Consider the following 27,732-nt stretch of genomic DNA (forward strand, 5'->3'; position numbering starts at 1 on the left):
CATCTGTTCCATGTATGATGTAGTGTTCTCTATTCTAGTTGCTATTTCTAAGGCTTTTTGCGATGTTAAGCTGGGTGTCGACAATAAAGTTTCTTGCACTTTTTTGTTGTTAGTCTTTTCCACTAACTGGTCTCTAATCACCTCCTCCTCAAAGGCTATGTACTCACAAGACACAGCTAGAATCCTTAAAGCATCCACATAACTTGACGCTGATTCACCTGCTACTTGTATTTTCTTGTGGATCTTATGTCTTTCTAAAGTGACATTCTTGCATGCTTTGAATCGCACATCCAACAATTTAATGGCAGAAGCATACTCATCCTCTGCACCATCTCCTTCGCCATCCGTCACTAATACTACTTCCTTGGCAATGTGTTTTAGAATTTTGCGACCTTCAGTACCCAAACAGTGTTTTTATATAGCACTCTTCTTTTTATGTGTAAACGACTTCCCATCAAGAGCATCAAGATACGCTTTGAAGCCCTCCTTCAACTGCTCCCAATCCATCTCAGGTGACAATGGATTTGGTGAAAATGCAGGAGGTGGTGCAGTTGACTGTTGCATGGAGGTAGGGAAATGTTTAGCACTTGTAAAAACGGCAAAATATGCTGTTCAAGTAAAAATTCAGCTATAAAAAGATAGTATGCTAATCAGCATTACAAAGTTTGCAAGGCACAAGTTGATACAAGGTGTGCGTTCCACCGCTTAATTCACACTACTGCACTATAATTCCTCTATATTAAATGTCAAGTGTGCGTATCAAAGATGGCGTACCACACCCTACATGTATGCCCATAAAAAATTGCACTAAGCAATAAAGTGCTTTCACTATGGAGTGCAAGTCACTGACTATAGCGCAGTGTGCGCATCACTGAAAATGCGCTTTCATGTTTACTATATTTGCTGTGATACTTTTCCCAAAAATGTATTTTTATTGTTTACAATGATGTAGGGCCAGGTGTGCGCGTCACTGTCAACAACACATAAAAATGTATATGGTGTGCGTATCACCGCTTGACACAGGCGTCAAGTTGCCTGTGGCTGCAGAAGAAATCCGGAATGGTGTGCGTTTCACCTAAAGTGTGCACAAACAATTGTAGATGGTACTGCCAGGTGTAAACGGCCCAATTAAAGATGGCTGCTATTTATGCGTGGAGGTACACACTTAGGACAGGCAGCACATTAACACGCCGCCAGCACACAGCAGTAGTCAGCACACAAAGACTGGAGAAGTATAACTTTATTCTTCAACAACAGGACATGAAACAGATGTCTCTCCATCTGCACAATTTGGCTTACCGCCCTCCTCGTTCCTTCCATTCCAGAACCTCCTTCCTCTCACTTTCCACAGCGCACTCATAATGGCAGCACATCATTAACCCTACATTACATCCCAACAGGAGTCTCTATTCATGTGGTCTAATGAGGGCTTGAGTGTGTCCCAGTGCGCTGGTGTTTTATGTGGTCTATCCCTCATAATCTTTAGTCAAAGATTTTCAGTCTTCGTTCTCAACAATCTAAGCAGGGACTGATTGCTTGCAGGTGCTGTCTGCCATGGAGACAGAGCTATTCATTCAATCAATTCTTTCTTTATCCGACCATCCGAAGAAAGGTCATAAAAGATACACATAATAACAAACAACATTAAAATCGAACACATCGAAGAAATTACAATCACATTACCATTTGAAATAAATAAAACTGTAGGCAAAGACAATAATTTGATCATAGCTAAAAGTGGCAGTGCAACTAAACAGGATCCATAAATAGTAGCGAGTATTAGCCAATAGCATAATAAAATCAGTCTTATAAAAAGTAGTGAAAAAGTTAGCAGCAACAATAAGCATTTTAGCAGCAATACAAATACAGTAAAAACAGGAGCTACTAAAGTGCATTGGTATTAAAACAACATGCTCCTTCTCTTTGCTAAAGTGCACTTCGAAATGTTTGTGACAGTGAAGCAGACATCAATCATTAAGTTGCAGGAGAAAATACAGGATCACTTTGAACTTAGAGAATTTATATCTGCGCATAAGTGGTAATAAACATTTCCTAGTAAATGGAAGATAAAATTGGCAAAAGAAAACACAATGTAAAATGGTTTGGCTCGAATGTTCATCACAAGGGCAAATAGTAATAGATTCAGTCGAATACTGGCCCAAAGGGAAACATATCAACCAGCGAAATGAACCCAACCTAAATCTAGTCAGCAATTTCCTTTTGTCAGGAATCACGGGAGGTTTCCTCCTCATACCTCCTCGGTGGCTTCTACCCTCTCATTCCAAACTCAAAGAGTCATTCATCCTTTTTTCACTGCAACAGCTTAATGCTGTTTAGCAGTCTAGTCCTCCATGCAATCAAGGTCTGGTGAAGTGCTCACCAACATTCTACTGCGCACTTCACCGAAGATTCCTCCAGGAGAGCATCTGAAAAAAGAGCGTTGTTTTAGTTAGTCAGGGTAGAATTGAATTACCCGGGTTTAGCTTTGTCCGTAAGGTCACAGTTGTCAAATAAAAGGTTAGTGCATAAATTTGAGCATTCTTCCTGAAAAAATGAACGTTTAAAACACATTTCCCTTGTCGAGTATAATTGTGTTAAGCTGAGGAAATAAAGGTAGTTTTTTCATAGAGTAGAGTTGTTTTAACAACAGCCAAGCACAGCCTTTATTCAGGAAATAAATGTACTAAGAAATATTCTCGAGTCAAGTTGACGCGGGCGTGACTTTTCAACACGCCGCGTCTCAGAGATTATTTATGAGCCTCATTAGAGAAATAATTCTTTCGAAGGTTTAATGCTTGCATATTTTCCCTTCGTGCAGTATTGAACCTTGCATTTAAAAGATAAGAATTGAATATTCAAACCGAGCATTTCATCTTCATGATGCTCGAGTTAAAAGCTTATCAATCATTCACTTTGACACTCGCAGTTAATTAGTTCTAGGAACCACGTTTGTCTTGTGCCTAATGGAAGAATAAACACGTGTAAAAGCTTTTGGAACTGCGTTGTTTATTCTTCAGAACCACACAATAATTTGAGTTCTTGGCTTCTCAGAGCTAAAGGTTTTTCAACAGAAATACTTTTGGCAACCAAGGCAAATCCTCTCATTAACCCTTAATAAAGAACATTTAATCTGCTCCCCCACCTACTAACAAGATTATATAAAATATGTTTGGAGGGTTGGTTTTTGGAGAGAAGTGAAAGACTCGCCCAGCAATTCAGAACCCCAATTATAAGTCACTACGTCTACTTGTTAAGTGAGTATGCCTTAGGAAGAAACCCCAAGATACCATATACCAGAATAGAAAGAAGAACATTACTTGTTTTTTCTCATGATGACAGAGCACAGAAGAAAGTCGAAGGGCCTATAAAGAAAATAACAAGAGACTTAGTGAAGACTTCTTTTAGTGAAAAAAGATACATACATTAAGAGAAGTAAGAAGAGAGGCTAGCCCCTTCTGGTAAGATAAGTTATTCATATGTCTAATAAGAAAGTAAGTTAAATGCAAACAGAAAAAGTTATATGAGTACTTGTTGTTTAGCCTCAATAAAACAGAAGAAGAAGAAGACCGGAAGAAGCAGAGCAGGCAGAGTTTTGGAGCGGTCTCTTCTCTATCCCAATCCCCTTTCCCCCCCTTAGTACTTACCTGCTAAGGAGTACACAAATCAACCTGGTAGTGGGTTCTGAGAGGGGCATTGGGACTTAGCGGCATTCTGCTCCTGTGTGGTTCCTGGCTGTATATAGCAGCCCCTTGACAGAGTGAAGTGCCCATGTTGGTACAAACACCCGTGCAGAATGGCAGAAGGTTTAGACCTTAAAGATTTAGGCGAGATCTTGAGTAATATACAAAAGGAATTGGAGGCAGTGAGAGAGGAGAATAAGATATTGAGACAAGAGATAATAACCTTTAAAACAGGAACACCAGCTTTGGGTGCTAGTCAAGCTTCCACATCCTTTGCAACGCAGAACCCAAACACTAGCACACCAATCTATGCCCCTACACAAGTTATCCACTCACTATCCCCAGTAATACCTCTTGCCCCTCCAGAGAGATTCAACGGAGACCCACAGAAGGCTCAAATTTTTTTGACCCAGTGTTCGTTGCATTTTATGTGCCGTCCTACGATTTTCCGTGATGCACAATCACGTGTGGCATTCATCTTTTCCTATCTGAGTGGAGATGCCGCCTCTTGGTCCAAAGCCGCTAGTGTCTAAGGATGACCCAGTTTTATACAATTTAGATGACTTCATAAAGCAATTCCTCCGCATTTTTGATTGAAGAACAGCATCCCAAGCCTCAGACAACGAACTGTTGGAATTAAAACAGGGAAACCGAGAATTAGTAGCTTATCTAGCCCAATTTAATAAACTGGTGGTCGAGACAAGCTGGCCTGAAGATAAGCGAGCTGCAGTTTTCTACAGGGGGTTACGAGAGGAACTGAAGGACGCCTTTTCGCAAATTCCGGATAGACCAACTGACATCTCAGCCTTAGTGGATCTAACTCTAGAAATTGACTATCGACTAAGTGAGCGAAAGGGAGAGCGAAAAAAGGGAGTTTAGGTCTAGTGTTCCTCGTTTCGACCGAGCCAAACCTGACTCTTCACGACCTGCTGAGAGTTGCACAGGAATTGAACCCATGCAAATTGGAGCAGTCAGGGGCCCCCTTTCTAAAGAGGAAAAGGAAAAAAAAAGATTAAACAAATTATGTTTATATTGTGGAGGAAGCGGACATTTTGTCAGAAATTGTTTGAAAAGACCCAAGTTGCCTGCCAAGGAGAAAGAAAACTAGAGGCACCACAGATACGCGGGGTTGGACCTGTGGATGCGAATAGAGTAACAAATACGTTACAAGTTTCTTCACCTCATTTGATAATGGCTGTAACCCTAAGGTTTCGAGGTATAATGTTGGATGGAGTCAATGTCATGGTCGATTCTGGAGCAACTGGTAACTTTTGCGAACTCAAATTTGCTGGTCAGATCGGATTACAATCTATACAAAAGGAGAAGAGCGAGAAGGTCCGAGCAGTGGATGGCACTAAATTGACTTCTGGACCAATTACCAGCAATACTGAATTGGTACACATGACCACTATTGAAGGCCATCAAGAGACATTACAGTTTAATTTAATAGACGCTCCTCAATTCCGCTCCTCAATTCCTTAGGTCTCCCATGGCTGACGGAACACAACCCGTTGATTGATTGGGGAGCCCGTACTATTCAATTAAATTCAGAATACTGCACCAAACATTGTTTTGAAGGTTTGACTCATTCTAAAATGACGACTCCGGCTACTCAGTTATGCACCAATGGACTCAGTTATGCACCAAGGTTCAGTATGTGTGATCCAAACTACAGACATACCAGAACCTTATCAGGATTTTGCAGATGTTTGTGACGAAGTTAAAGCTGAAACCTACCCTCCCCCCCCATAGACCTTACGACTGCAAAATTGACCTGGAACCTGGCGCGAACCTACCATGCACCAGAGTATATGCCTTAACTGAAAAGGAGAATGTCCACATGAAGGACTATTTAACAAAAAATTTGGGAAACGGTTTTCTTAGACCTTCCCAGTCCCCTGTCTCTTCCCCCCTTTTTTTTGTACCAAAGAAGGGGGGGATCTCAGGACTTGCATTGACTATAGGGCTATCAACAAGATCACGGTTAAAAATCGATACCCGTTACCTCTCATTTCGGTACTGATTGATCAAGTCAAGGAAGCCAAGATTTACACTTGTTTACATTTAAGAGGAGCGTATCATTTGATCAGACTCCGCGAAGGAGACGAGTGGAAGACAGCGTTCAGAACCAAATTTGGTATCTACGAATACCTAGTAATGCCCTATGGTCTTTGTAATGCTCCTGCGGCCTTCCAGTACTTTATTAATGATGTGTTGAGCGACTTTATTGACCAATGTGCTATAGTCTACATCGATGACATCCTGATTTATTCTAACTCCATTGAAGAATATTGTGACCAGGTCATAGCTGTTCTCCAACGCCTACGGGAGAACTCTCTATACGTCAAATTGGAGAAACGTCTATTCAATACTGACACAGTGGAATTTCTTGGCTTTGTACTTTCGCCTAATGGTGTTCAAATGGATGAATGGTCTCTGAAGGCGACAGGGGCATTTGCTAAACTCACTGGGGCACACGCTGGTCTGCCGCTGCTGTTGGTCTCCGGCCGCCGCTTGCTCCACCACGCGGCAGCTGCAAGGGAGACTACAGCCCCCAGCATCCTTGGCGGTGTCTCATATCTGATAGTGCTGGCATAATTGATAAAGGCACCACGTTTGTCAGTTGGAATGTGGCAGGATTAAAATCCAAGGAGAGGGATCCAGGTTGGCCAAACTTTATTAATACTTACGACATTTTATGTTTTCAAGAAACATGGTGCAGGGATGAAATTAGTTATGATGGATTTGTCTCTTATAATTTACCGGCTAAGGGGGTGGGACCAGGCAGAGCGAAAGGGGGCCTATTAACTTTAGTTTCTATTTCACGCCCAATTGTGGTTAGAAAGTATCTGCCCGTGGGCGAACACGGGCAGATTCTTTGGCTTTTTGAGGACAAAGATCGTAACATCCTATTGATTCATTTTTATAATTATATCTTTGACAACACCAGGGCTAAAGTAGTTATAGATTTAGCTTGTGCTATCGGAAATCTATGTTCAGACAGGAATGTTGTATTCGATTTTATATGGATTGGGGATTTTAACATTAATCTATGTGAACTGTCATCGCTAAAGTTCTGTGGGGTCACTAACAATGCTGGATGGGACGTCCTGCATTTCGGGCATAACAGCTACGGGGAAGAACTGCGTAAGCTTATGGGCTGTTATGACCTGGAAATCCTGGAGTATAGTAAAGACGTAAACGGTTTATCCATCCCTACTTTTAAAAACCGGCATACTAGTTCTATAATTGATCATGTGATTGTGTCCTCTAATATTATCTCTTGCTGTGCTCTCCCCAGAAATATTGTAACTACATCAAGTGATCATAATTGCATTATTTTGAATACTATTTTTGGGTTGGAAGGACAGTAAATGTAGGTTTGACGATCACCAATGTAGAACCCCACAGGACCAATGGTGTCAGGCTAAGGTGGGCAGGTGAAAGGGCCCATGAATTGACAGTTCCATTGTAAAGGAGAACTTAGTGGATATTGTATCCATTTTAGAAAATAGAAATGACCATGAAAAGGTTTTGTCCTCTTTTAATGGAATCAATAAAGCTATAAATGTTAAGTTCACTGGACGCAGTAATGCCCACCAAAGGAAGGAACCGGGCTGGTTCAACCATCACTGCACTGCCACATTAAACGACTTGAAGCAGGCTTTAGCCCAAAAGCCCAGGGACAGTGATTTAATTAGTAAATCAAGACTGCAATATAAATGTGCACTTCAACAGAGGAAGAGGGAATTGCAGCAACAGGCGTGGGACTCCCTCAATCAAGCAACAGAGACATCAAATAGTACTTTGTTTTGGGCCACGATCAACTCTTCATTCCTTAAGGATGAAAAGACCCCTGAGCTAACTTCAAATGTCCCGAGTGATGGTTGGATACAGTGCTTAATTTGTGCCGGTGCTTTCCGGTGCTTAGCACCGGCACTTATTTCTCAGGGCCGGGTCTACCCTCCACCTAGGTCTTACCGGTGAATGTCATAAAATAGTTCAAATTGGATGCTGCATACCTTGCAGATTCCGCCTCTCTGGAGAGGCTCTGTCCGAGAGCACACACGGAGCAGCAGTGCCCAGCAGCAGCACAGTTAGTCAACAGTTAAAGATCTGCTTTCGGACGCAGTGCTTTGCTACAAATGTTACAAAGAATCTGCCCAGCAGTCGTTGCGTTATACGCTCTGGCGCCGTGTGGGGGATGATCCGATTCCGATCGGATGTGACCTCACGTTCAGTGGAACAAGAAGGAAGTGAGGTGGAAGAGGCGCGGGGCCGAGGACTCGATTGGACTTGTTGTCGGTCCGTGTGGCATCCCTCTCAACATAGAATGAGACTGAGTGAACTGCTGCCTTTGCACTGCACAGCAGGAAGGCAATACATTATTAGTACCAGCAATGGACAGGCGGGATGGCACAGCATGGACGATGGCCTCACCACCACAGTGACTCTCACTCAGGTTAGGACATGGCCACACCACGGAATCATCACAGCATCGGGCGCTGCGGAGAGACTGCCAGCAGTGCTGCACAGCAGTGCGCCTGCAACCCCATGCGGTGCTGCGGCTCATCGAGGCCGCGGCTGGTGCTTGCACCGCTATCTGTTGTGCAGCCATTTGGTGTCTAGTCTGTAGCCTCTCATCCAGTAATGCCACTCGAGTCCGGACCGGGCCCAGCTGCTGAACAGAGCTAGGTGTCTGCAGAGCCTCATGAGGCTGGCCCGCAGCGTGGATCGCTCTCTCTGCTTCAGTTTTAGGTATTTTTTATTCAAATATAGTTAATTATTTTAACCCGTCATCATGTCGCTGTTGACTGACTCTGAGCCTGCTCCAACTCCTGCTGACTGCTCAGGCGAGGCAGAGCTTGGGACGGTGCCGCGACTTGGGCTTAGTTGGAGGGATGAGGAAGAGATCACTGCAATCAGCAATACAGTTTGTGTAATTTGAAAGGACAGGCCACGCAATTGAGAGCTTTGACAGTACACTCATTTCCAGAGCTCATGTATCCCTTTAAAAATTGTTTGTAAGCACTGACAGTGACTGTGCTTTATTTGACCTGTGCTGCCCTGCCCTCTATCCTACCCGGGGTTAAAAAGGTCATTTGTTTGTGTGGTAATGAAGTGGCTGAAGTCTGTACAGAGCGTCATTTATTCTACTAAAAAATCGAGAAGAGGGTCTACTTCTACTACCAAGTCTCTGCTCAGCTTGCGTAGACGGTTAATTCCTACCAGGTGTACCTTACCACAGAGTCTGCTGTGGTAGGAATAACATCTCCGTTTTGCAAGAAACACGACTGTCTGTCCTGTTTAATTTTCATTGATAGGACATTAACTGTGTTACGTTATTCTCTTTTTCTGTGCTATGCAGACATAATTTCATTGCATATTACAAGAAAGCAACCCTCTGAAGTATTCTATATTGCATTGATATGTACACATTGATTAATTCTCTTAAATTAATTTTACATTCCACAGAAATAGGTTAAAACATGCTCTTAGCTGAAATGTACACAGCATACGTAAAAAGCCGTGCTGCGCTCAAAAATATATTTAGTATATCAATGACTAAGTGAGCTGCAACAGTCTTTGTAGTTTACTCATTCTAATGCTGCTTTTAGTGATTCCTGACACGCATGTAAATACTGCGTTCCTAAAATTAAAAATTGCACATAACAAGAGACATGCAGTACATATATCACTGCAGCTGTGTTTGTGTGGGAAGGGCTTTGCCTGCACCCAATCCTCCTTTTACTAAGGTCGTCATATTGGCTTTTCTCCCTAAAAAGACCACTGTGTGGTGATATACCACTTTCTCTATGCTGCCTCTTGTGGGTCTTGGTATGTTTTAAGGCCTTTACTGGCTAACAGAACTTTTCTGTTAATTCTGATGCCTAAGGGAATTAGAGGACTCCATTTATATATTTATTTATAAAGTTGTATATAGCGCAAACATGACCCATGGAGGTATCAGAGCACTATGCAATTGTTGAACATTAGATTGTTGAGGTAGTATACATAGATTCGGTATTCGCCATTCAGTACAAAAGAGATAGATAGGAGTTTATGGGTGGCATAGGGGGATTTTTTGCTAGTTCAAATGATGCGAGCCAGGACTGCAATTCCCAGAATGTAGTAGATTTGTTGTTGAATGAAAACCTACAAATGGAGCAAGGCATCCTTGTAACATGGGGTTATATAGTCACCGTACTAATGTCTATCACTGGATCCCCGTTTTCTCATCTCCAACTAGATTATGGGATCTCTTCTCTATATACATGATGGGTAGTAGGGCATGGATCTGTCAATCTGCAGTCACAGAAGCAGTGCTTATGGATACATAGAGCTGTCAGAAGCGGCTGGAACCCTCCCCCTCATTTCTCCCTTCAGTAATGTGCCGGTCAGGCCGGATCCAACAGCAACTACTTTACTTTCAGCACTGATCCGCAGCATCACTGTCAACAGAGTCTTTAACTCTGTGACAGGCTGCCTGTGGGTGGTGCAATGTGGTGCCTGCTGCAGGGCTGGGCGCGTAGGCACCTCTCGCCAAATGGGGTGGATTGCTCAGCTCGGGTTAATGGTTTTTATTAGGGTTAAGGCTACTATACTAGTCTTGAAATAATAACATGCAGCCTGGCTGTGACCTGTGTGTGCCTCAGCCTCACTCTCCAGTGTAATTTCTAATATTTATATTGCTCGCGAGAAAGTGTCACTCATAATCGTTGAATTGTCACTTATAATTACATTGAAATTATGAAAATGTCACACATGGCAATCTGAAACCGTGGCAGCTATGTGCCCATGCTCCTGCATAAGGCTGATGATGGAACATCGTTTTCCCCGGTTGTAATCTAGTTCCTCCTGCTTTAAAAGCTGCATAGTCCCCAAGGCAGACTCAGCCTTCTGGAACAGGCATCTTCCCCCACTCTCTGACTTCCGCCCACCTCTCCGCTTCCTGCCCCTGACAGGAAACATCCTTTACAACGCGGTGTTTACACCGCGCGACGTTTATGACGCAGCCATTACAACGCAAGTCGTTATTACGACTTGCGCTGGAGGGCGCCCTTGCTTAAGGAATGGTTTGATTTTCTATTCCAACACCTTCCCTACTGTTACGTGGGCTGGAGTTGGAATAGAAAATTAAATTAATCCACAATCCAACGCCCTCCAACGCAAGTCGTTGTAAGAACTTGCGTTGTAATGGCTGCGTCGTAAAGTACCGCGATCAAAATGATCGCGTTGTACAGACGTACATCCCATCTGACATCACTCTAATAGTGACAAAAGGCAGTATTTTATTTTCTAGATGGAGCAGCATATACCGTAATAATATTTGGAAATAAATAATACAGTGGCTCCCGACCTGCTCCTCCCGAAACTTATTTTTTCCATAAATTAAGCACTGGGGTGGAGCAACTAGAGTAAGTGGGTGGAGCCATTGGTTGAAGTGGGTGGAGCCAAGGGAAGTGGGGGTGGCCTCCTAGAAATGTTTGAGCACCTGCACTTCATATTTTACAAATTAAGCACTGGTTGGATAGCTCACTTTTCTAATATTTTTGACTCTGATTGGTGGACATGGACCCCATAGGATGGGATGTTCTGCCACTGAACATTACGCCTAGCGAGGTTGAACAAGGCATACGTATCAGCAAGGGAGGGAAGGCCCAGGGCCCAGATGGGGTGCCCCTTGATGTGTATAAAGCAGCACCAGAGATCTGGGGGCCTCTTTTGGCCTCCGTCTTTAATGCAGCTGTGTGCTCTAAGACACCTGTAACTTGGGGCGAATCTATCATTGTGCCAATCTATAAAAAAGGAAGTAGGTCTGACGCAAAAAATTATCGTCCCATCTCTCTTCTTGACTCGTCGGTTAAGATTATGAGTCGAGTCATGCTTGTTAGATTAGAGGAATGGGCCGAACAGGAGGGCATTCTGGCTGATAGCCAGTATGGATTTAGGAAGGGCCGGGGTACACTTGATCAGTGCATCAATCTTGATCTACTGATCGGGAAATACACCGGAGCGAAACCCGGCTCACTCTACCTCTGCTTTGTGGACCTCAGTAGTGCACTTGACATGGTAGACCATCCTATTTTATGGTCAACCCTGCTGATGCTAGGAGTCCCTGATGGCATAATCTTCTTCCTGGCAAGGCTGTACGAGAAACTCAAACTAGCGTACGCTTTGGAACCAGAGGAGAATGCACCCCGAAATTTAATGTTAAAAGGAGAATTAGGCAGGGATGTGTTCTGGCCCCACTCCTTTTAATAATATTTATCAATGGAATTGATGCTATTTAAAAAAAGTTAATGCAGATGCCCCTCAGATTAAAGGCGCCCCAGTACTAGTGTTATTGTATGCCGATGACGCTGTACTGCTATCAAGGACCCCTGTGGGATTACAGCGACTAATGGATAGTTTTTCCTCTTTTATTAAAGACAGAAAATTAGTAATTAATAAAGGGAAAACACATACAATGACCTGTGGGGCCAAAAGCAAATTTTTAAATGCCTTTTTTATTGACGGTGAAAAGGTGCAACAGGTTGAAAAATGTTGTTATTTAGGTATTACCTTCTCCAAGGACAGGAAATGGACTAGCGAGTTTATTAATATACAGAACAAAATGGCTAAGAATGCCCATGGTGTCTTCAGATTTGCTGCGATGGTTGGGGAAAGGCGTACACTGGATATGCTTAAGATTTACCAGGCTAGGTGTATGTCCATAGCATTATATGGGGTCACAGCTGCAATTATAGGTTGCAGCTGGAAGAAAACCACTTCTTAAAAAAGCTCCTGTGTTTGCCAACATCTGCCCCAACCGAATTAATTCACCGAGAATTAGCCATCAACTACTTAACCGATCTGTTATCCCTTAGGCCATTGATGGTTTGGCGCTCTATCTGGCTTAAGGAGGAGAAATCATTTAACAGATCTATAATCGAGGACTGTTTATTATTGGACAAATATCTTGAGATTCCTTGGGTTAAATATGTTGTTGTCTGTTTTTCGGATATATTCGAGGTGAATATTTTAACCGACCCTAGTGCAGCATCGAAGATTCCAAAAGCTGAGATGAAAAGCAAATTCCTGGCATTTGTAGGGAAGAAGCGAGCATTTGCCTCTGGATTGCTGTCCACTGTTAAGTTTTATAATAAATACAGCTTGGGGGAAGGATTTCCTTTTTATTTAACTATGGTGACTAGGCAGTCATATAAATTTGTGCTCACTAGACTTAGACTTGGTATGGCATATTATTTAGTGGCCCACCCGAACATTAAGAAACATCCGACGGGGCCATGTATGTGTGATGGTGTGCCTACCCAGAGCACTTTGCACTTTCTGCTGTTTTGCAAACTGTACATGAACCTTCGTACTACCTTCCTGAAACCCATGTTTGTCAAGTATGGTGTACGTACAGTTAAACAGGCCATGGATTTAATTTTTAACCTACAATCTGCGGATATCTGTTTTTATACTGCAACGTTTTTAAATAAGTGCATTAATTCCAGGAAAAGTATGTGTTTCAATGAACTCTGATTGTTAATTTGACCTGTAAATATCTCTTAATTTTAACACTTTTATGCATTACTGTATATTTTATGCTTGTGCTTTTATGGTCATTCATTTGTACCGAATAAAGCTTCATGAATTGAATTGAATTGGATGAACAAAAAGTACAGGCGATAACGGACTGGAAATCCCCCACATGTATCAAGGATGTTCAAAGCTTTATTGGATTCTCCAATTTTTAGAGACGATTTACTCATGATTTCTACTGCGATGTGTGGTTGGGTAGCGTCTTGCGCAAAACCAATAAGAGTAAGAAAAACAGATTATCAATAACAAATGCTCTAGGGAACATACAGGCAACGACCACTAGCGTGCCAGAAAAGATTCCTTCTGTCAACACAGAAGAAAATAGTTAAGAACAAACTTAGTTCCTGAGCAATCAAATACAGTATTTAAAGAGAAATATTAGTCCAAAGAAAGTTCTCCAAATCGTATCTTTCAACGGAAGTCTTTATTTTCATAACACAGATTTCAGTCGATGATCCTGCGTAGTTGGGATCATCCAAAGTAGCCAAACAGAAAAACAGCCAACACGTGTTTCGTCTTGGGGAGATCACCCAATGACTTCCTCAGGGCTACAATAAAAAGAGGAGAGTGCCACATAAGTTGTATTCAGTGTAAGTCTAGAAATAACAGTTCGGACTATGGTCAAAACCCAGTTAGTAAGACTTATAATCCATTAATGAACTGAAAGGCACCAGAGAAGCACACACCAAATGTGTTTGTTAATAAAATAAGAGAGTGTGATCAGTACAAGAAGAGCTGAAAGTGAAAAAGAAAAGCAGGTACCATAATGTCTCGTTATCCAATTCTACGGCCATCCCAAGGTCATAGGGTTAGCCTACATAGGGAATTGTGTTAACGTAGCATACGGGTAGTTCGGAAATCTCATCCAAAGATAAAGTAGATCAAGATGGGTAAGTCAAAGAATCTATAAGACTCGCCCAGAAAATCCTATCAAAATCACATCAGAAATGGCTTCACTGTGTTATTGTATAATCCCATATAATGGTATTCAAAAAAGGAAGGGAGAAGTGCAACAAAAAATAAGATACATAATCAACATTACATTGATTCAAAGTTAATTTTTAAGATTTTAAGTTTTTTAAACGAGTTGCCTCATTATGCCAAAGGACATATTTGTTTTCACATAAGGCACAATATATCAGTATTCGATCAATATAGTGATAATACCCAGAAAAGGGGGGGGTACAGCGAACAATAAAGAATATTGAGGCTGATCTAATAGTGGTAGTGTATTAGACAACCTCATTATCACATAACCCAAGTTAGTTATTTAGATTGGTTTTTTTGCAGAGGCAGAGTGGGTGGAGAGAGAAACATCATGATGTACCTCTCGAATACATATGTTCAATCATAATGGCGGGTACCTCAAATTAACAGTATAGTTCCGTCGTGTGTAGCGCATTCCACATAACGTCTAGTTGAGGCCAGAGTAAAAAAGGTTTCTAGAATAAAGCAACATATAAAAGTTTAAGTATTAGTATCCAGAGGCATCTCGCACCACATGTAACGGTGCTTACTAGGAGATATTCTAGGTCTAAAAATTAGTCAGAGTATATTTAGACCATAAATTAAGACCAAAAGTTTGAGACATACAGTCATTTAAGTTGTCGATGTACCACCCTCTTAGTAAATTCTGCTATGACCATCAATTAAAAACAACAGTACAATCCCATTTAGAGGATTATCTCACCCAGTCGGTATATTCACCATGGAAAGACTGGAAGTACAGGTCCAAAGTAAATCGTTGATATAAATTCTAAATCTAAAACAAATTGTAGAGATTATAAGTCAAGAGTAGGGTAAACCATTTACAATAATAAATATAAAATATCCAAAACAATTTCGGCATTTTTGTATAAATACATGGGCATAATCAGAAAAGAATTCACCCCATTTTAAAGAGCAACAATCTCGCCACAATTAAATCCAGTGGCACATTCCTTTTATCTCATTTTATTTTTCGCAAAGGTAAAAACGCCATCCCAGGTCAGAAAGCATGGCGAGGTTAAAATACGCCAAACTAGTAGAGTTGGCGTACGGATATCGGAAAAGGTCAGATTAGTGGGTGTTATCACATTCCCTCAGGTAACCACAATCACAAGCTAGTAATTAGATCTAGTGCTTACCAGCTCCCGGAGAGTGCTCCCGCCATATTCGAACGCCATAAGTTAGTAAACCGAGTACCTGATAGCAGAGGTTTATATGACGAATGCTCCGCCTTTGATGTTCCGTAAGTAAATATGAAAGACGGACTGCTGTATATCGTGTTTCTAAAGTAAAACCACAAAAACAACCAGCGCCATCTTCGAACAGGATAATGGCAGTCTTTTGGTTACCTAATAACGGACAAGATCCGATTTAAGTTATATTATACGTGCATGGTTAAGCTTCATAGGTCTTATCACCTAGTATACCTTTTATACAGAATTGTGTACGATTTTCAATTTATTTAAACTCTTTTTTAAGAATTTTAAAAGTACTCGTTATTGTATCCCGACCTAGCCTACAGTATTTATTTCTCAGGTCTAGTGGGTTGAAAGTTTATTCGTAAGCCGAAATTGTTATGTGGTAATTGGGTTTAATTTACCACTATATAATGTGGTAATCAAATTTACCACTGTAAATAGATATGCGGTAATTCTGATGGAAAAGATAATTGTATATACTATATAGACAACCCAAAGGGATTCTATATAGATCTTAAACTATGTCCGATTCTAAGTCACTGTTCTTAATAGGTGAGAAGTGATCGTGTATTTCCTAGTCTAGGATATAATATTAGTATGGGGAAGGTTACACCATAAGGTAAAGGCAAAAGACGAGTAGAGTCAGATAGAAGGTAAAAGGGCAAGGGAAAAGAGAGCAAAGAATACTATATGAAGCACAATATTATATAATACTAAGAGCATATAACATTGCTAACAATAGATGTCCCAGCTGTATAAGGGTTTTCTGAGATCTAGCAAAAAAACAGTACAGGTAAGTCAAAAATTACAGAACACTATGTAAAAGTGCATTTGGGAATTAATACACAATGTCTTCTACATTTTAAAGACACAGTATAGATGGTTCATCAAGTATTTTCATACTATGTAGTCAATAGAGAAACAATATTTTGGCATAGTTCATTTGATCCTCATTTAAACATAGACCAAAAATATTTGTCATTTCTTTCCATCTGATGTTATACAGATACAGATATTAAACTACACATCAAGGAAAGAATGCAGTTTGTGATCTACATTAATTCCGCACTCCACAGCACGTAACCTCAAAATCCAGCGAGCCTCACATTGTCTCAATTTGAGCATTCTATCACCACCTCGGGCATCATTATATACAACCTCAATACCAAAAAGTTGGAAGCCAAGTGAACCCCTTTGTGCCGCGCACGTTTTAGCATGGCATCCAATTGGGTATCTAATATCTAGGTTTTTTACTGCACGGAAATGTTCAGACATTCTGTCTTTCAGGGGACGGATCGTGCTCCCCACATAGATCTTTTTACATCTGCATTCAAGAATATAGACCACATATTTGGTCAATCAGTCAATATGTTCATTTATTCTGTATTTCCGTGAGTTATTATACTCAAATTCTTTGACCCCTTTTTTGGCAAACCTACACATGCTGCAACTCCCACATGCATGTGAGCCTGAATTTAGTTGTCTTAACCACATTGTCTTGTTTTTGGGTTGTATTGGGTAGCTCGGGCTGATGATACTTTGAATGGTCTTTCCCCCACTATAAGTGATACTAGGGGATTTAGAGATATATTTAGTCAGAGTTTTATCTGCCATATTCAATATTCAAAACAACAAAAGAGCGTCAACAAGTTTTATAAAAAACAAACACTACTCCACCAGCAGATCCACCAGGAACACAGTCTTACCAGGAGGAAAAATTAGGGGAGTAAAGAGAAAGCATAATAGGGAGAGAAGAGATCAGTGGTGAAAAGAAGAACCCTCAAACACCAAACAAGTAGGTGTTTATTATCATCATTGGATTCTTCAAGTATGAAAAAGAAAAAACGGGACCACCCATAAGGCCCGCAAAGAAAGTGCAAATTTAAAAGGAAGTATAGCAGTTCCTAGTATCAATTTTAATAGAGGGATAGCCTACTTCCATTAAAAACGAGTGAAAATACGGACATGTTAAGGAAGTAACAATGAAAACCTGATGTCCTTTACAAAAGAAATTAAAGTATGGTCAACATGTTTCTGCTTTAAATTGAGATACATTCACTCAAGCATTTGTCAGGACCAGAAAAAACTCTTAAAAAAGATTTTTTTGTTGGCAGCTAAGTAAAGGCACACACTCTAACGTGTGTCCCTTCCTTGCTGTCCTAAAAGGGTTATTCACCCACTCACGGTTCCTCCTCCATGAGTTTCCTTAGTTGCTGTTAATACGCCTGTATCTGTGAAGAAAAAAACAAATATCTGATAACAACAAAGCCCGAGTAAGGTGTAACAAGACTCCTGTTAGGAATATACTCATGTCAATAATCAATGACTTAACTGGGTCCTGGTTTATGACTCAGATAATTCCTCATCTCTTAGGGGCCATGTTTTTAGTATTCCCACACTCGAAACCTAAAACTCTACCATTACCAAAAACTAGGTGCTCAAACACCAGTACCGTGTTTATTTAGCCCACGGACCGATTTTTCTAAGGTAACCTGGATTCACTGCCAAGTTTGACCATTCCACATGAATATATATATGTGACAAGACCCAAACAATGTCCTCCACCTTTTGACATGCTGGGAACACTCTCACCTCAATGGTCGAAGGAATCACACTGAACACACGCATTACGTGGCAGTGTAAGTGGATCAATTAAAAAAACAACACGATAAGTGTGCCAGCTGTCTGAAATGCCATCATTCAGAGAAAAGAGAAAGACCGTTTCTAATATGTGTCATAATTACATTCGGTTTTAATCATGTAATGCTTAATGTAAAGAAAAAATTGTTATTTATTTTTGCGCCACTTACTTATCAGGCTTCCTGTTAATGCCTCCTGGGTGCATGGCAGGGGTAATCTTCACGCCCGATCCCAGCTAAAAAGGGGAGGAGTAAGGTAAAAACTGAGAAGGAACCCCATACGAGCGTTACCTCTTCAATGCTTGTGTTTATAGTTTAAGGCGGAAGGATGGACCAAACGAACATTAGTTATCTGGTGTTTAAGCCCAAAAGCCCTGTCAATGTAGATAAAACGGTAAAGCGTAGCCACAACCCGTAAAAACCCATGGAACTTTAGCCGTACTCACTGTTATACGGACGGCTCCCCTCTCGTAACCTACGGAGTGCACATCCATGCCCCGAATGGTGGCTGGTTGTTTGCCGAACTGACGTTTAGTAACGTCAGGAAGTGTAGTCACGTGATCGGGACTTTCTTGGATCTTAAAGAGACATCGCTCTATAACCCAGTTTGACCTAGGGATATCAACCAACTTTATTAAGAGGCACACTAAATTGACACGGTGGCTGTACATAACTAAGGGTGTTTGATAAATTTCTACCTGTACGTTTTATCTTCCCCCATGAATTAGTCATCTCAGAGATAAAGAACTCCTTGCCAATACGTAAATGATGTTCCTTCTGCTTCCCTTCCCTTTCGTTTCCTCCCTTTATTCGTCCCTGATTATAGTTAAAAATAACAGGATTCCTAGTGACACAAGGCATTAATACAACATACAGGTAGAAACTTATCAAACACCCTTAGTTATGTACAGCCACCGTGTCAATTTAGTTGGTTGATATCCCTAGGTCAAACTGGGTTATAGAGCGATGTCTCTTTAAGATCCAAGAAAGTCCTGATCACAAGACTACACTTCCTGACGTTACTAAACGTCAGTTCGGCAAACAACCAGCCACCATTCGGGGCATGGATGTGCACTCCGTAGGTTACGAGAGGGGAGCCGTCCGTATAACAGTGAGTACGGCTAAAGTTGCATGGGTTTTTACGGGTTGTGGCTATGCTTTACCGTTTTATCTAAATCGACAGGGCTTTTGGGCCTAAACACCAGATAACTAATGTTCGTTTGGCCCATCCTTCCGCCTTAAACTATCAACACAAGCATTGAAGAGGTAACGCTCATATGGGGTTCCTTCTCAGTTTTTACCTTACACCTCCCCTTTTTAGCTGGGATCGGGCGTGAAGATTACCCCTGCCATGCACCCAGGAGGCATTAACAGGAAGCCTGATAAGTAAGTGGCGCAAAAATAAATAACGATTTTTTCTTTACATTAAGCATTACATGATTAAAACCGAATGTAATTATGACACATATTAGAAACGGTCTTTCTCTTTTCTCTGAATGATGGCATTTCAGACAGCTGGCACACTTATCGTGTTGTTTTTTTAATTGATCCACTTACACTGCCACGTAATGCGTGTGTTCAGTGTGATTCCTTCGACCATTGAGGTGAGAGTGTTCCCAGCATGTCAAAAGGTGGAGGACATTGTTTGGGTCTTGTCACATATATATATTCATGTGGAATGGTCAAACTTGGCAGTGAATCCAGGTTACCTTAGAAAAATCGGTCCGTGGGCTAAATAAACACGGTACTGGTGTTTGAGCACCTAGTTTTTGGTAATGGTAGAGTTTTAGGTTTCGAGTGTGGGAATACTAAAAACATGGCCCCTAAGAGATGAGGAATTATCTGAGTCATAAACCAGCACCCAGTTAAGTCATTGATTATTGACATGAGTATATTCCTAACAGGAGTCTTGTTACACCTTACTCGGGCTTTGTTGTTATCAGATATTTGTTTTTTTCTTCACAGATACAGGCGTATTAACAGCAACTAAGGAAACTCATGGAGGAGGAACCGTGAGTGGGTGCATAACCCTTTTAGGACAGCAAGGAATGGACACACGTTAGATTGTGTGTCTTTACTTAGCTGCCAACAAAAAAATCTTTTTTAAGAGTTTTTTCTGGTCCTGACGAATGCTTGAGTGAATGTATCTCAATTTAAAGCAGAAACATGTTGACCATACTTTAATTTCTTTTGTAAAGGACATCAGGTTTTCATTGTTACTTCCTTAACATGTCCGTATTTTCACTCGTTTTTAATGGAAGTAGGCTATCCCTCTATTAAAATTGATACTAGAAACTGCTATACTTCCTTTTAAATTTGCACTTTCTTTGCGGGCCTTATGGGTGGTCCCGTTTTTTCTTTTTCATACTTGAAGAACCCAATGATGATAATAAACACCTACTTGTTTGGTGTTTGAGGGTTCTTCTTTTCACCACTGATCTCTTCTCTCACTATTATGCTTTCTCTTTACTCCCCTAATTTTTCCTCCTGACAAGACTGTGTTCCTGGTGGATCTGCTGGTGGAGTAGTGTTTGTTTTTTATAGAACTTGTTGACGCTCTTTTGTTGTTTTGAATATCGGATAGCTTGGGGTCTAAGAGCGTTCTTGCTAGAGCCCTCTCTCTCTAATTGTTTTGCAGTTTTATCTGCCATAAGCAAGTGGCAGTTTCAAGATCAAAAATATTTTGTGTGACCATGGATGGTAATTGGTCACCACACGTACCTTGCTTTCTCCATTTTTCATTTTTTTATTTTTTGTCTTCAAGGTTTCAGAGCGTCTAATATTCAGCGTTCTCTCTTTGGCTGTGCCAATAGATTCCCCAGAGTAACCTCGTTTTTGGAATCTACTGGCAATATCTCCCAGGTTCTGTATGAAGTCCTCCTCTCTGCTACAATTTCTACGAGCTCTTAGCATCTCCCCAAAGGGGATAGCATTAATCTGACTCCTAGGGTGGGCACTATTGGAATGCAAGATGGAGTTGCAGGAGGTGGTCTTTCTGTACATTTTGCTCTGTATTTTACCATCATAATGAAAAAGTTCCAAGTCCAAGAAAACAATTTTATTCGGGTCTGACATCATAGTAAAAGTCATGTTGAGTTCGTTATTATTCATATGATCAAAGAATTCCAACAGTAATTCTTCTGAGCCAGTCCAGATGATTAAACAATCATCTATATAGCGGCCATAGTACAGGATATATTCCTGCCACTTGGCCCCAGATGGGCCCCAGATATGCCCCGCCTCAAGCCATCCCATAAAGAGACAGGCAAAAGACTGAGCAAATCTGGAACCCATCGCGGTCCCACAGATCTGTAGGTACCACTCGCTATTGAACAGGAAGGCATTGTTCATAAGGATCAACCATGCCATCTCGACAAGCATTTCAGAATGTTTCAACAGTTCAATCGGGCGTCGGAACAAGAAATGTTTAAGTGCCTGTATACCATGTTCATGCAAGATGTTTGTATACAATAAACAAACATCCATTGTTACAAAGATCATACCTTCATCCCAATTCAGATCATTCAATAGGTTCAAAACATGTTTACTGTCACGATTATATGACGGGAGGTTAGTCACAAAGTTCTGCAAAAAGCCATCCACAAACTCAGCAATCCTCTCAGTTGGCCCCCCGATTCCAGATATTATTGGTCTGCCGGGGGGGGGGGGGGCTTTTATGTCTTTATGCACTGTTGGGAGTGTATATAAACACGTAAAGCGTGGGTTATCCGTCTTAAGATACAAAAATTCCTCTCTAGATAAGAGGCCCAAGTCGAGCCAGCGTTGTAAGTCTGTATTGATAGTCTTAACAAAAGCTGTCATAGGGTTGTTATCAAGCTTTCAGTAGCAGTTCCGATTATTTAGTTGTGACAAAATCTCTAGATCATATTTATCTCGGTCCATTACAACCATATTTCCTCCCTTATCTGCTTCCCTGACAATAATGTCAGGGTTACTGGATAGGTCTTTCAGGGCCTGTCGTTCTTTAAAAGTCAGATTGCGTGATTTTGGTATGTAACCTCTTTTTATCATTTGTTTATCCCAACTATCTAGTTCCATATTCACCTTTTGGTGAAAAAGGTCAATGTTATTGCCACTAGAAAGTTGTGGGGTCCAGCGAGACTTTTTCTTTAGACCGCTATTAATGCTCAAATTGGTACATTGTTCCAAATCCGACGCCACTTGTGATACAGTAACAGGTGCATCTACATCTTCATCCCATGACAACAAAGTAGTAACATTAAGTACATCCTGAATAGACATCTCCCCAAAAGCAACTTCATGTAATTTGGATGCAACAGGTTTTGGATTGTTGTCAAAGAACTTTTTTAATTTCAAATGGCGTACAAATTTGAAAATATCAACTTTAACATCAGCAATTTCACACATCCACGTAGGGCAAAAATTCATACCTTTTTGGAGTGCTGTTATCAAATGTTTTGACTGGTTTAGTAGATAGATTAATCACCTGTACACTCCCAACATCCTCAATATTCATTGTTTGTTCTTGTTCCATGAGCGTGTTTGCAATCTCTCCCTTCCTCTTAGTTCTCCTGTCTCCCCTCTTTCCTCTCCTTGTGTTCCCTTTAGATCCTGTTTGGGTCTCCTTTCGTTCCCCTTGTTGCCCATTCTGATACGTTGCACTTCTTTTAAAAAAGAAGTGTCGGGTAGATTTGATTTCACATTGATTCCTATGGGCCTTGAAGCCCATAGGAATCAATGTGAAATAACGATTCGGTATTTACAGAATCGGTAAATACCGAATCCTGCAAGGGTGCAGGGGGTGTCACTTTGACACCTTCTATTTACAACAAGGGGTGGTGAGGGACAGAGTCTCTGAATTAAGCAGAATACTCTCACCCAGTCAAAAGATCAGGGCTAGATCCAACACCGTTTTTTAGCTCATTGCACCATCCCAGTTTCAGAACCTGGCTGTATGCAAATTAGTCTGTTCCTGTCCCAGTGCATGATGGGAACAGGGCAAACCAAACTACAAAAGCCAATTCTTACACTGGGAAGGAAACAAGCTTCCGGGGACCGGTTTCTGGCATTACAGCCGTCTTCGGCCCGGCTTGCTTGAATCCTGATGGTGCAATGAGCAAGGGACTCATGTCTGAGTATACCCTTCCACGCTTAGGGTGGACAAAAATATTTACAACAAGGGGTGGTGAGGGACAGAGTCTCTGAATTAAGCAGAATACTCTCACCCAGTCAAAAGATCAGGGCTAGATCCAACACCGTTTTTTAGCTCATTGCACCATCCCAGTTTCAGAACCTGGCTGTATGCAAATTAGTCTGTTCCTGTCCCAGTGCATGATGGGAACAGGGCAAACCAAACTACAAAAGCCAATTCTTACACTGGGAAGGAAACACGCATCCGGGGACCGGTTTCTGGCATTACAGCCGTCTTCGGCCCGGCTTGCTTGAATCCTGATGGTGCAATGAGCAAGGGACTCATGTCTGAGTATACCCTTCCACGCTTAGGGTGGACAAAAATATTTACAACAAGGGGTGGTGAGGGACAGAGTCTCTGAATTAAGCAGAATACTCTCACCCAGTCAAAAGATCAGGGCTAGATCCAACACCGTTTTTTAGCTCATTGCACCATCCCAGTTTCAGAACCTGGCTGTATGCAAATTAGTCTGTTCCTGTCCCAGAACCCAGACTCTGTCCATCACCACCCCTTGTTGTAAATATTTTTGTCCACCCTAAGCGTGGAAGGGTATACTCAGATGTGAGTCCCTTGCTCATTGCACCATCAGGATTCAAGCAAGCCGGGCCGAAGACGGCTGAAATGCCAGAAACCGGTCCCCGGAAGCTTGTTTCCTTCCCAGTGTAAGAATTGGCTTTTGTAGTCTGGTCTGCCCTGTTCCCATGATGCACTGGGCCAGGGACAGACTAATTTGCATACAGCCAGGTTCTGAAACTGGGATGGTGCAATGAGCTAAAAAACGGTGTTGGATCTAGCCCTGATCTCTTGACTGGGTGAGAGTATTCTGCTTAATTCAGAGACTCTGTCCATCACCACCCCTTGTTGTAAATATTTTTGTCCACCCTAAGCGTGGAAGGGTATACTCAGATGTGAGTCCCTTGCTCATTGCACCATCAGGATTCAAGCAAGCCGGGCCGAAGACGGCTGAAATGCCAGAAACCGGTCCCCGGAAGATTGTTTCCTTCCCAGTGTAAGAATTGGCTTTTGTAGTCTGGTCTGCCCTGTTCCCATGATGCACTGGGCCAGGGACAGACTAATTTGCATACAGCCAGGTTCTGAAACTGGGATGGTGCAATGAGCTAAAAAACGGTGTTGGATCTAGCCCTGATCTCTTGACTGGGTGAGAGTATTCTGCTTAATTCAGAGACTCTGTCCATCACCACCCCTTGTTGTAAATACTTTGACACCTTCTAGCACCCCAAGTACAGGCTTGTGTGACATGTTGCACACATACATGCCCTAAGGGCATGTCTGTGTGTCACATTGCACAGGTGTGCATGCACAGATGTGCATGCACACCTGAATTCGGTATTTTACCACCCAATAGGATTGGGTGCTAAAATACTGACTCTTAAGGGCCTGTGGCACTGCAAACTGTGCCACCTACATATGGATTTACAGAATCGGTATATTTACCGATTCGGAAAAATACCGAAGTGGTAAATTTACCGAATCGGTAAATATACAGATTATGTAAATTCCGACCCACCTACATGTCAAAAGCCAAATACCGGTCGGTAACGGCCGATTTCGTCCGTTACCGACCGTTACCGACCGGTATTTGGCTACCTACATCTGGCCCTTAGTGAAGACTTCTTTTAGTGAAAAAAGATAGACATTAAGAGAAGTAAGAAGAGAGGCTAGCCCCAAAACTACTTTCTGGTAAGATAAGTTATTCATATGTCTAATAAGAAAGTAAGTTAAATGCAAGCAGAAAAAGTTATATGAGTACTTGTTGTTTAGCCTGAATAAAACAGAAAAAGAAGAAGACCGGAAGAAGCAGAGCAGGCAGAGTTTTGGAGCGGTCTCTTCCCTATCCCAATCCCCTTTTCCCCCCTTAGTACTTACTTGCTAAGGAGTAAACAAATCAACCTGGCAGTGGGTTCTGAGAGGGGCATTGGGACTTAGCGGCATTCTGCTCCTGTGTAGTTCCTGGCTGAATATAGCAGCCCCTTGACACCTTTCATAGACATTAGTTACATATAAAAGATACGAAGCAATTGAGGGAGGTACTTGAATAAGGCAGTAGTCTCTGACAGTGGGTTTGGATACTTCTGACAATTCCCCAGAGGATTCTTTGGGCTTTCGGAAGCTATCCATAACCCTCTTTCGGTCCCCTTTGCCAATTGGTTCTGGGTGCTCAAACAGTGAAGCACAACCTAGTTCCGTAAGGCAGGTTTTAATATATTGAAGCCTGGGAATAGAAAGGACACGGGTACAACTTAGACAGTCTCTAATAATTGCCCGATTAAAATCAGCTTCTTCATTTGCCCAAATAGAACACCAGGTGGCTAGAGGGGCTGCATTGTTAGTATCTTGGATGTAATCAAGGCCTTACTCCAAATTGAGGGAAAACCGAGGCGATGACGGGGTACTCCTAAAACTCTATGACAGAATCTATTCTCCTCAGTATGCATAGCGAGTACACCCCTGCATCCCCAAATACCCATGCCATATGTTAGAATTGGTATACATTTGCGATTATAAGTCTCTAAAATTGGGGCAATGGGCTTTTTACCTATAGTACAAGCGAAAGAGTGGTCCCAACAGCATGCTTGTATCATGTTATTCTATTTTTATGCAAGTGTTCCACGTGCAACCTTCATGGAATTACAAGCCTAGATAAGGAAAGGAACTGACCCTCGCTAACATTTTGCCCCCTATGTCCAAGCTGCGGGAATTAGTGTTTTTGTGGCCACATATCATTGTAAAGGTTTTCTTGTAGTTTGGCTCCAAACCCAGTTCATTCATAAAACTAACATAGCTGTCAATGAGTTTTTGTAAGCCATTTGCAGTCCTCATCTGCGTTAAGCAGCACTGGCACAGCCTTTTTCTCTACTTTCGGGAAATCAGCCCCAGCCAAAGCTAAAATGTTCTCCAAATTGTTAGTATAAAGGAGAAATAGGATTGGGGCAAGGACACAACATTGGTGCACCCCACTGCTGGATGCTAAACAATTCTGAACATTCTCCAGCCTTTCCATACCTCACTGCGGCAGAAAGATCATGAGGGAGGAGCCTCAGAAAGGTGACCAGACCCACGTCGACTCAGATATTTACCAAGATATCCCACAACTTAGAGCATGAGACATAGTCAAACGCCCTGGTCAGATCCATAAATGCCAGATGAGTGGAAGCGCCCTTCGTGTATTTATATTTATCCAAAATAAGTTGGAGATTTAGGCACTGTTCGATTGTGCCGAGCCCCTTCCTAAACCCATACTGACTGGGGGCCAAGATATGGTTGGCGTTAATCCAGTCCAATAGGCGGTCTAGCACAACTCTCCTAATTACTTTGACGGAGGAATCCAAACGGAAATCAGACAATAGCATTTGGAAATAAGAATATGCACAAAGGTTATTTTTAAGAAAATAAAACTCGTTTTCCTTAACTTGAAACTGGCTGTTCCTTCCGTTGTTGTGAACCTGTGATTGGCGTTGTGTGTTTTAAACTCGGCTGTATGTTTGAAGAGTTCTTTAACTGTGATTGGCATGACGCATCAGACAGAAAGACTAAAGGTGGGGCAGTTTGTGTATCTTAGTAGAAAGAGAAGTATTTTTGATAAAAGCATTTATGACACAAACAGACGCACTGATAAATCAAGCATTGGCATAGCCAATAGGTCTCACCTTTGGGACCTTATACGTTTTTAGCCATGAAACAGTTGCTGTTGTTACACCAAGGATATTGTTCTGCATTACTAAATATTTATAAGGTCCCAAAAGCGAGACCTATTAGCTATGCCAATGCTTATTAAAGACAGGCACTATGACAGATGAACGCCACAATTTTGGCACTCCCTCACTACGAACTGAGTTAAAAACTGCAGTGAGCACAGGGATCCGGAATACTGGGTCTTCCTTGAATAGATCCAATGGAATTCCATCTGGCCGTAGAGCCTTCTTACCTTTACTGTTGTAGATTGCTTTACGGACTTCCCCTTCATTAAAAACAAGATTTAGACATACTGAATTCAACTGTACAGGACTATTCCTACAAGCAGCCCGGTTTGAACTTCAGCCCCCAGGCAGCCCGGGGAAACAGCTGCGTTATCGATTTTGCACCAGGAGGTGCTTATTGACAGCATAGGACTCTTTCCTACCAGCAGCCCGGTTTGAACTCCAGTCCCCAGGCAGCCCGGGGAAACGGCCGCAGCCGAGTCATCTATTTCGCACCAGGAGGCGCTTATTGATAGCACAGGAACCCTGCTACGCAGGCCGTGCGCCGGCCACGCCCTGGCGAAGCCAGGGCCAAGGGCTGGCTCGTCCTTGCCCATCACTGACTGGATAAGGCCGGGCTGGGCCACCCCTCTGATATTTTGGCCAACATTTACTGAAAGGTATAGTTTCCCTGTCTGCCCCCAAAGTACTGTATGCTTGTATTTGCTTTTATTTTGCAGGTTTATGGTAGTATGGTGATTGTGG

The 27,732-nt window shown here is 41.9% G+C and overlaps 1 protein-coding gene and 1 long non-coding RNA gene across 15 annotated transcripts in view; one reads left to right on the forward strand and one right to left on the reverse strand.

Moving 5' to 3' along the window:
- Positions 1–27,732, forward strand: part of WDR93 (WD repeat domain 93) — a 694,060-nt gene that overhangs the window by 74,554 nt on the left and 591,774 nt on the right. The window contains exon 1 of one of the 11 annotated variants that reach the window (XM_078683222.1): positions 19,124–19,207. The exons of 9 other annotated variants lie outside the window; for them this stretch is intronic. In XM_078683222.1, coding sequence (XP_078539348.1) covers positions 19,160–19,207 — 48 coding nt within the window. In that variant the 5' untranslated portion in view covers positions 19,124–19,159. Of the gene's footprint in view, positions 1–19,123; positions 19,208–27,732 lie in introns of those variants that run through there. One more of the 11 variants, XM_078683221.1, reaches the window with a different exon arrangement.
- Positions 1,226–18,650, reverse strand: LOC144824114 (uncharacterized). Of its 4 annotated transcripts, XR_013608901.1 has the most exons (6): positions 18,543–18,650; positions 18,268–18,332; positions 17,642–17,688; positions 14,962–15,033; positions 14,636–14,713; positions 13,679–13,819 (listed from the first exon to the last, which is right to left on the reverse strand). It is a non-coding gene; the product is annotated as an uncharacterized LOC144824114 (long non-coding RNA). The 4 variants fall into 4 exon arrangements; XR_013608900.1 differs by lacking the exons at positions 13,679–13,819; positions 14,636–14,713; positions 14,962–15,033; positions 17,642–17,688 and adding exons at positions 1,226–2,426; positions 3,318–3,362 and having other exon boundaries at positions 18,543–18,644; XR_013608903.1 differs by lacking the exons at positions 14,636–14,713; positions 14,962–15,033.

This window comes from Lissotriton helveticus, chromosome 3_1 (assembly GCF_964261635.1).
Source record: "Lissotriton helveticus chromosome 3_1, aLisHel1.1, whole genome shotgun sequence".
Taxonomy (NCBI): Eukaryota; Metazoa; Chordata; class Amphibia; order Caudata; family Salamandridae; genus Lissotriton; species Lissotriton helveticus.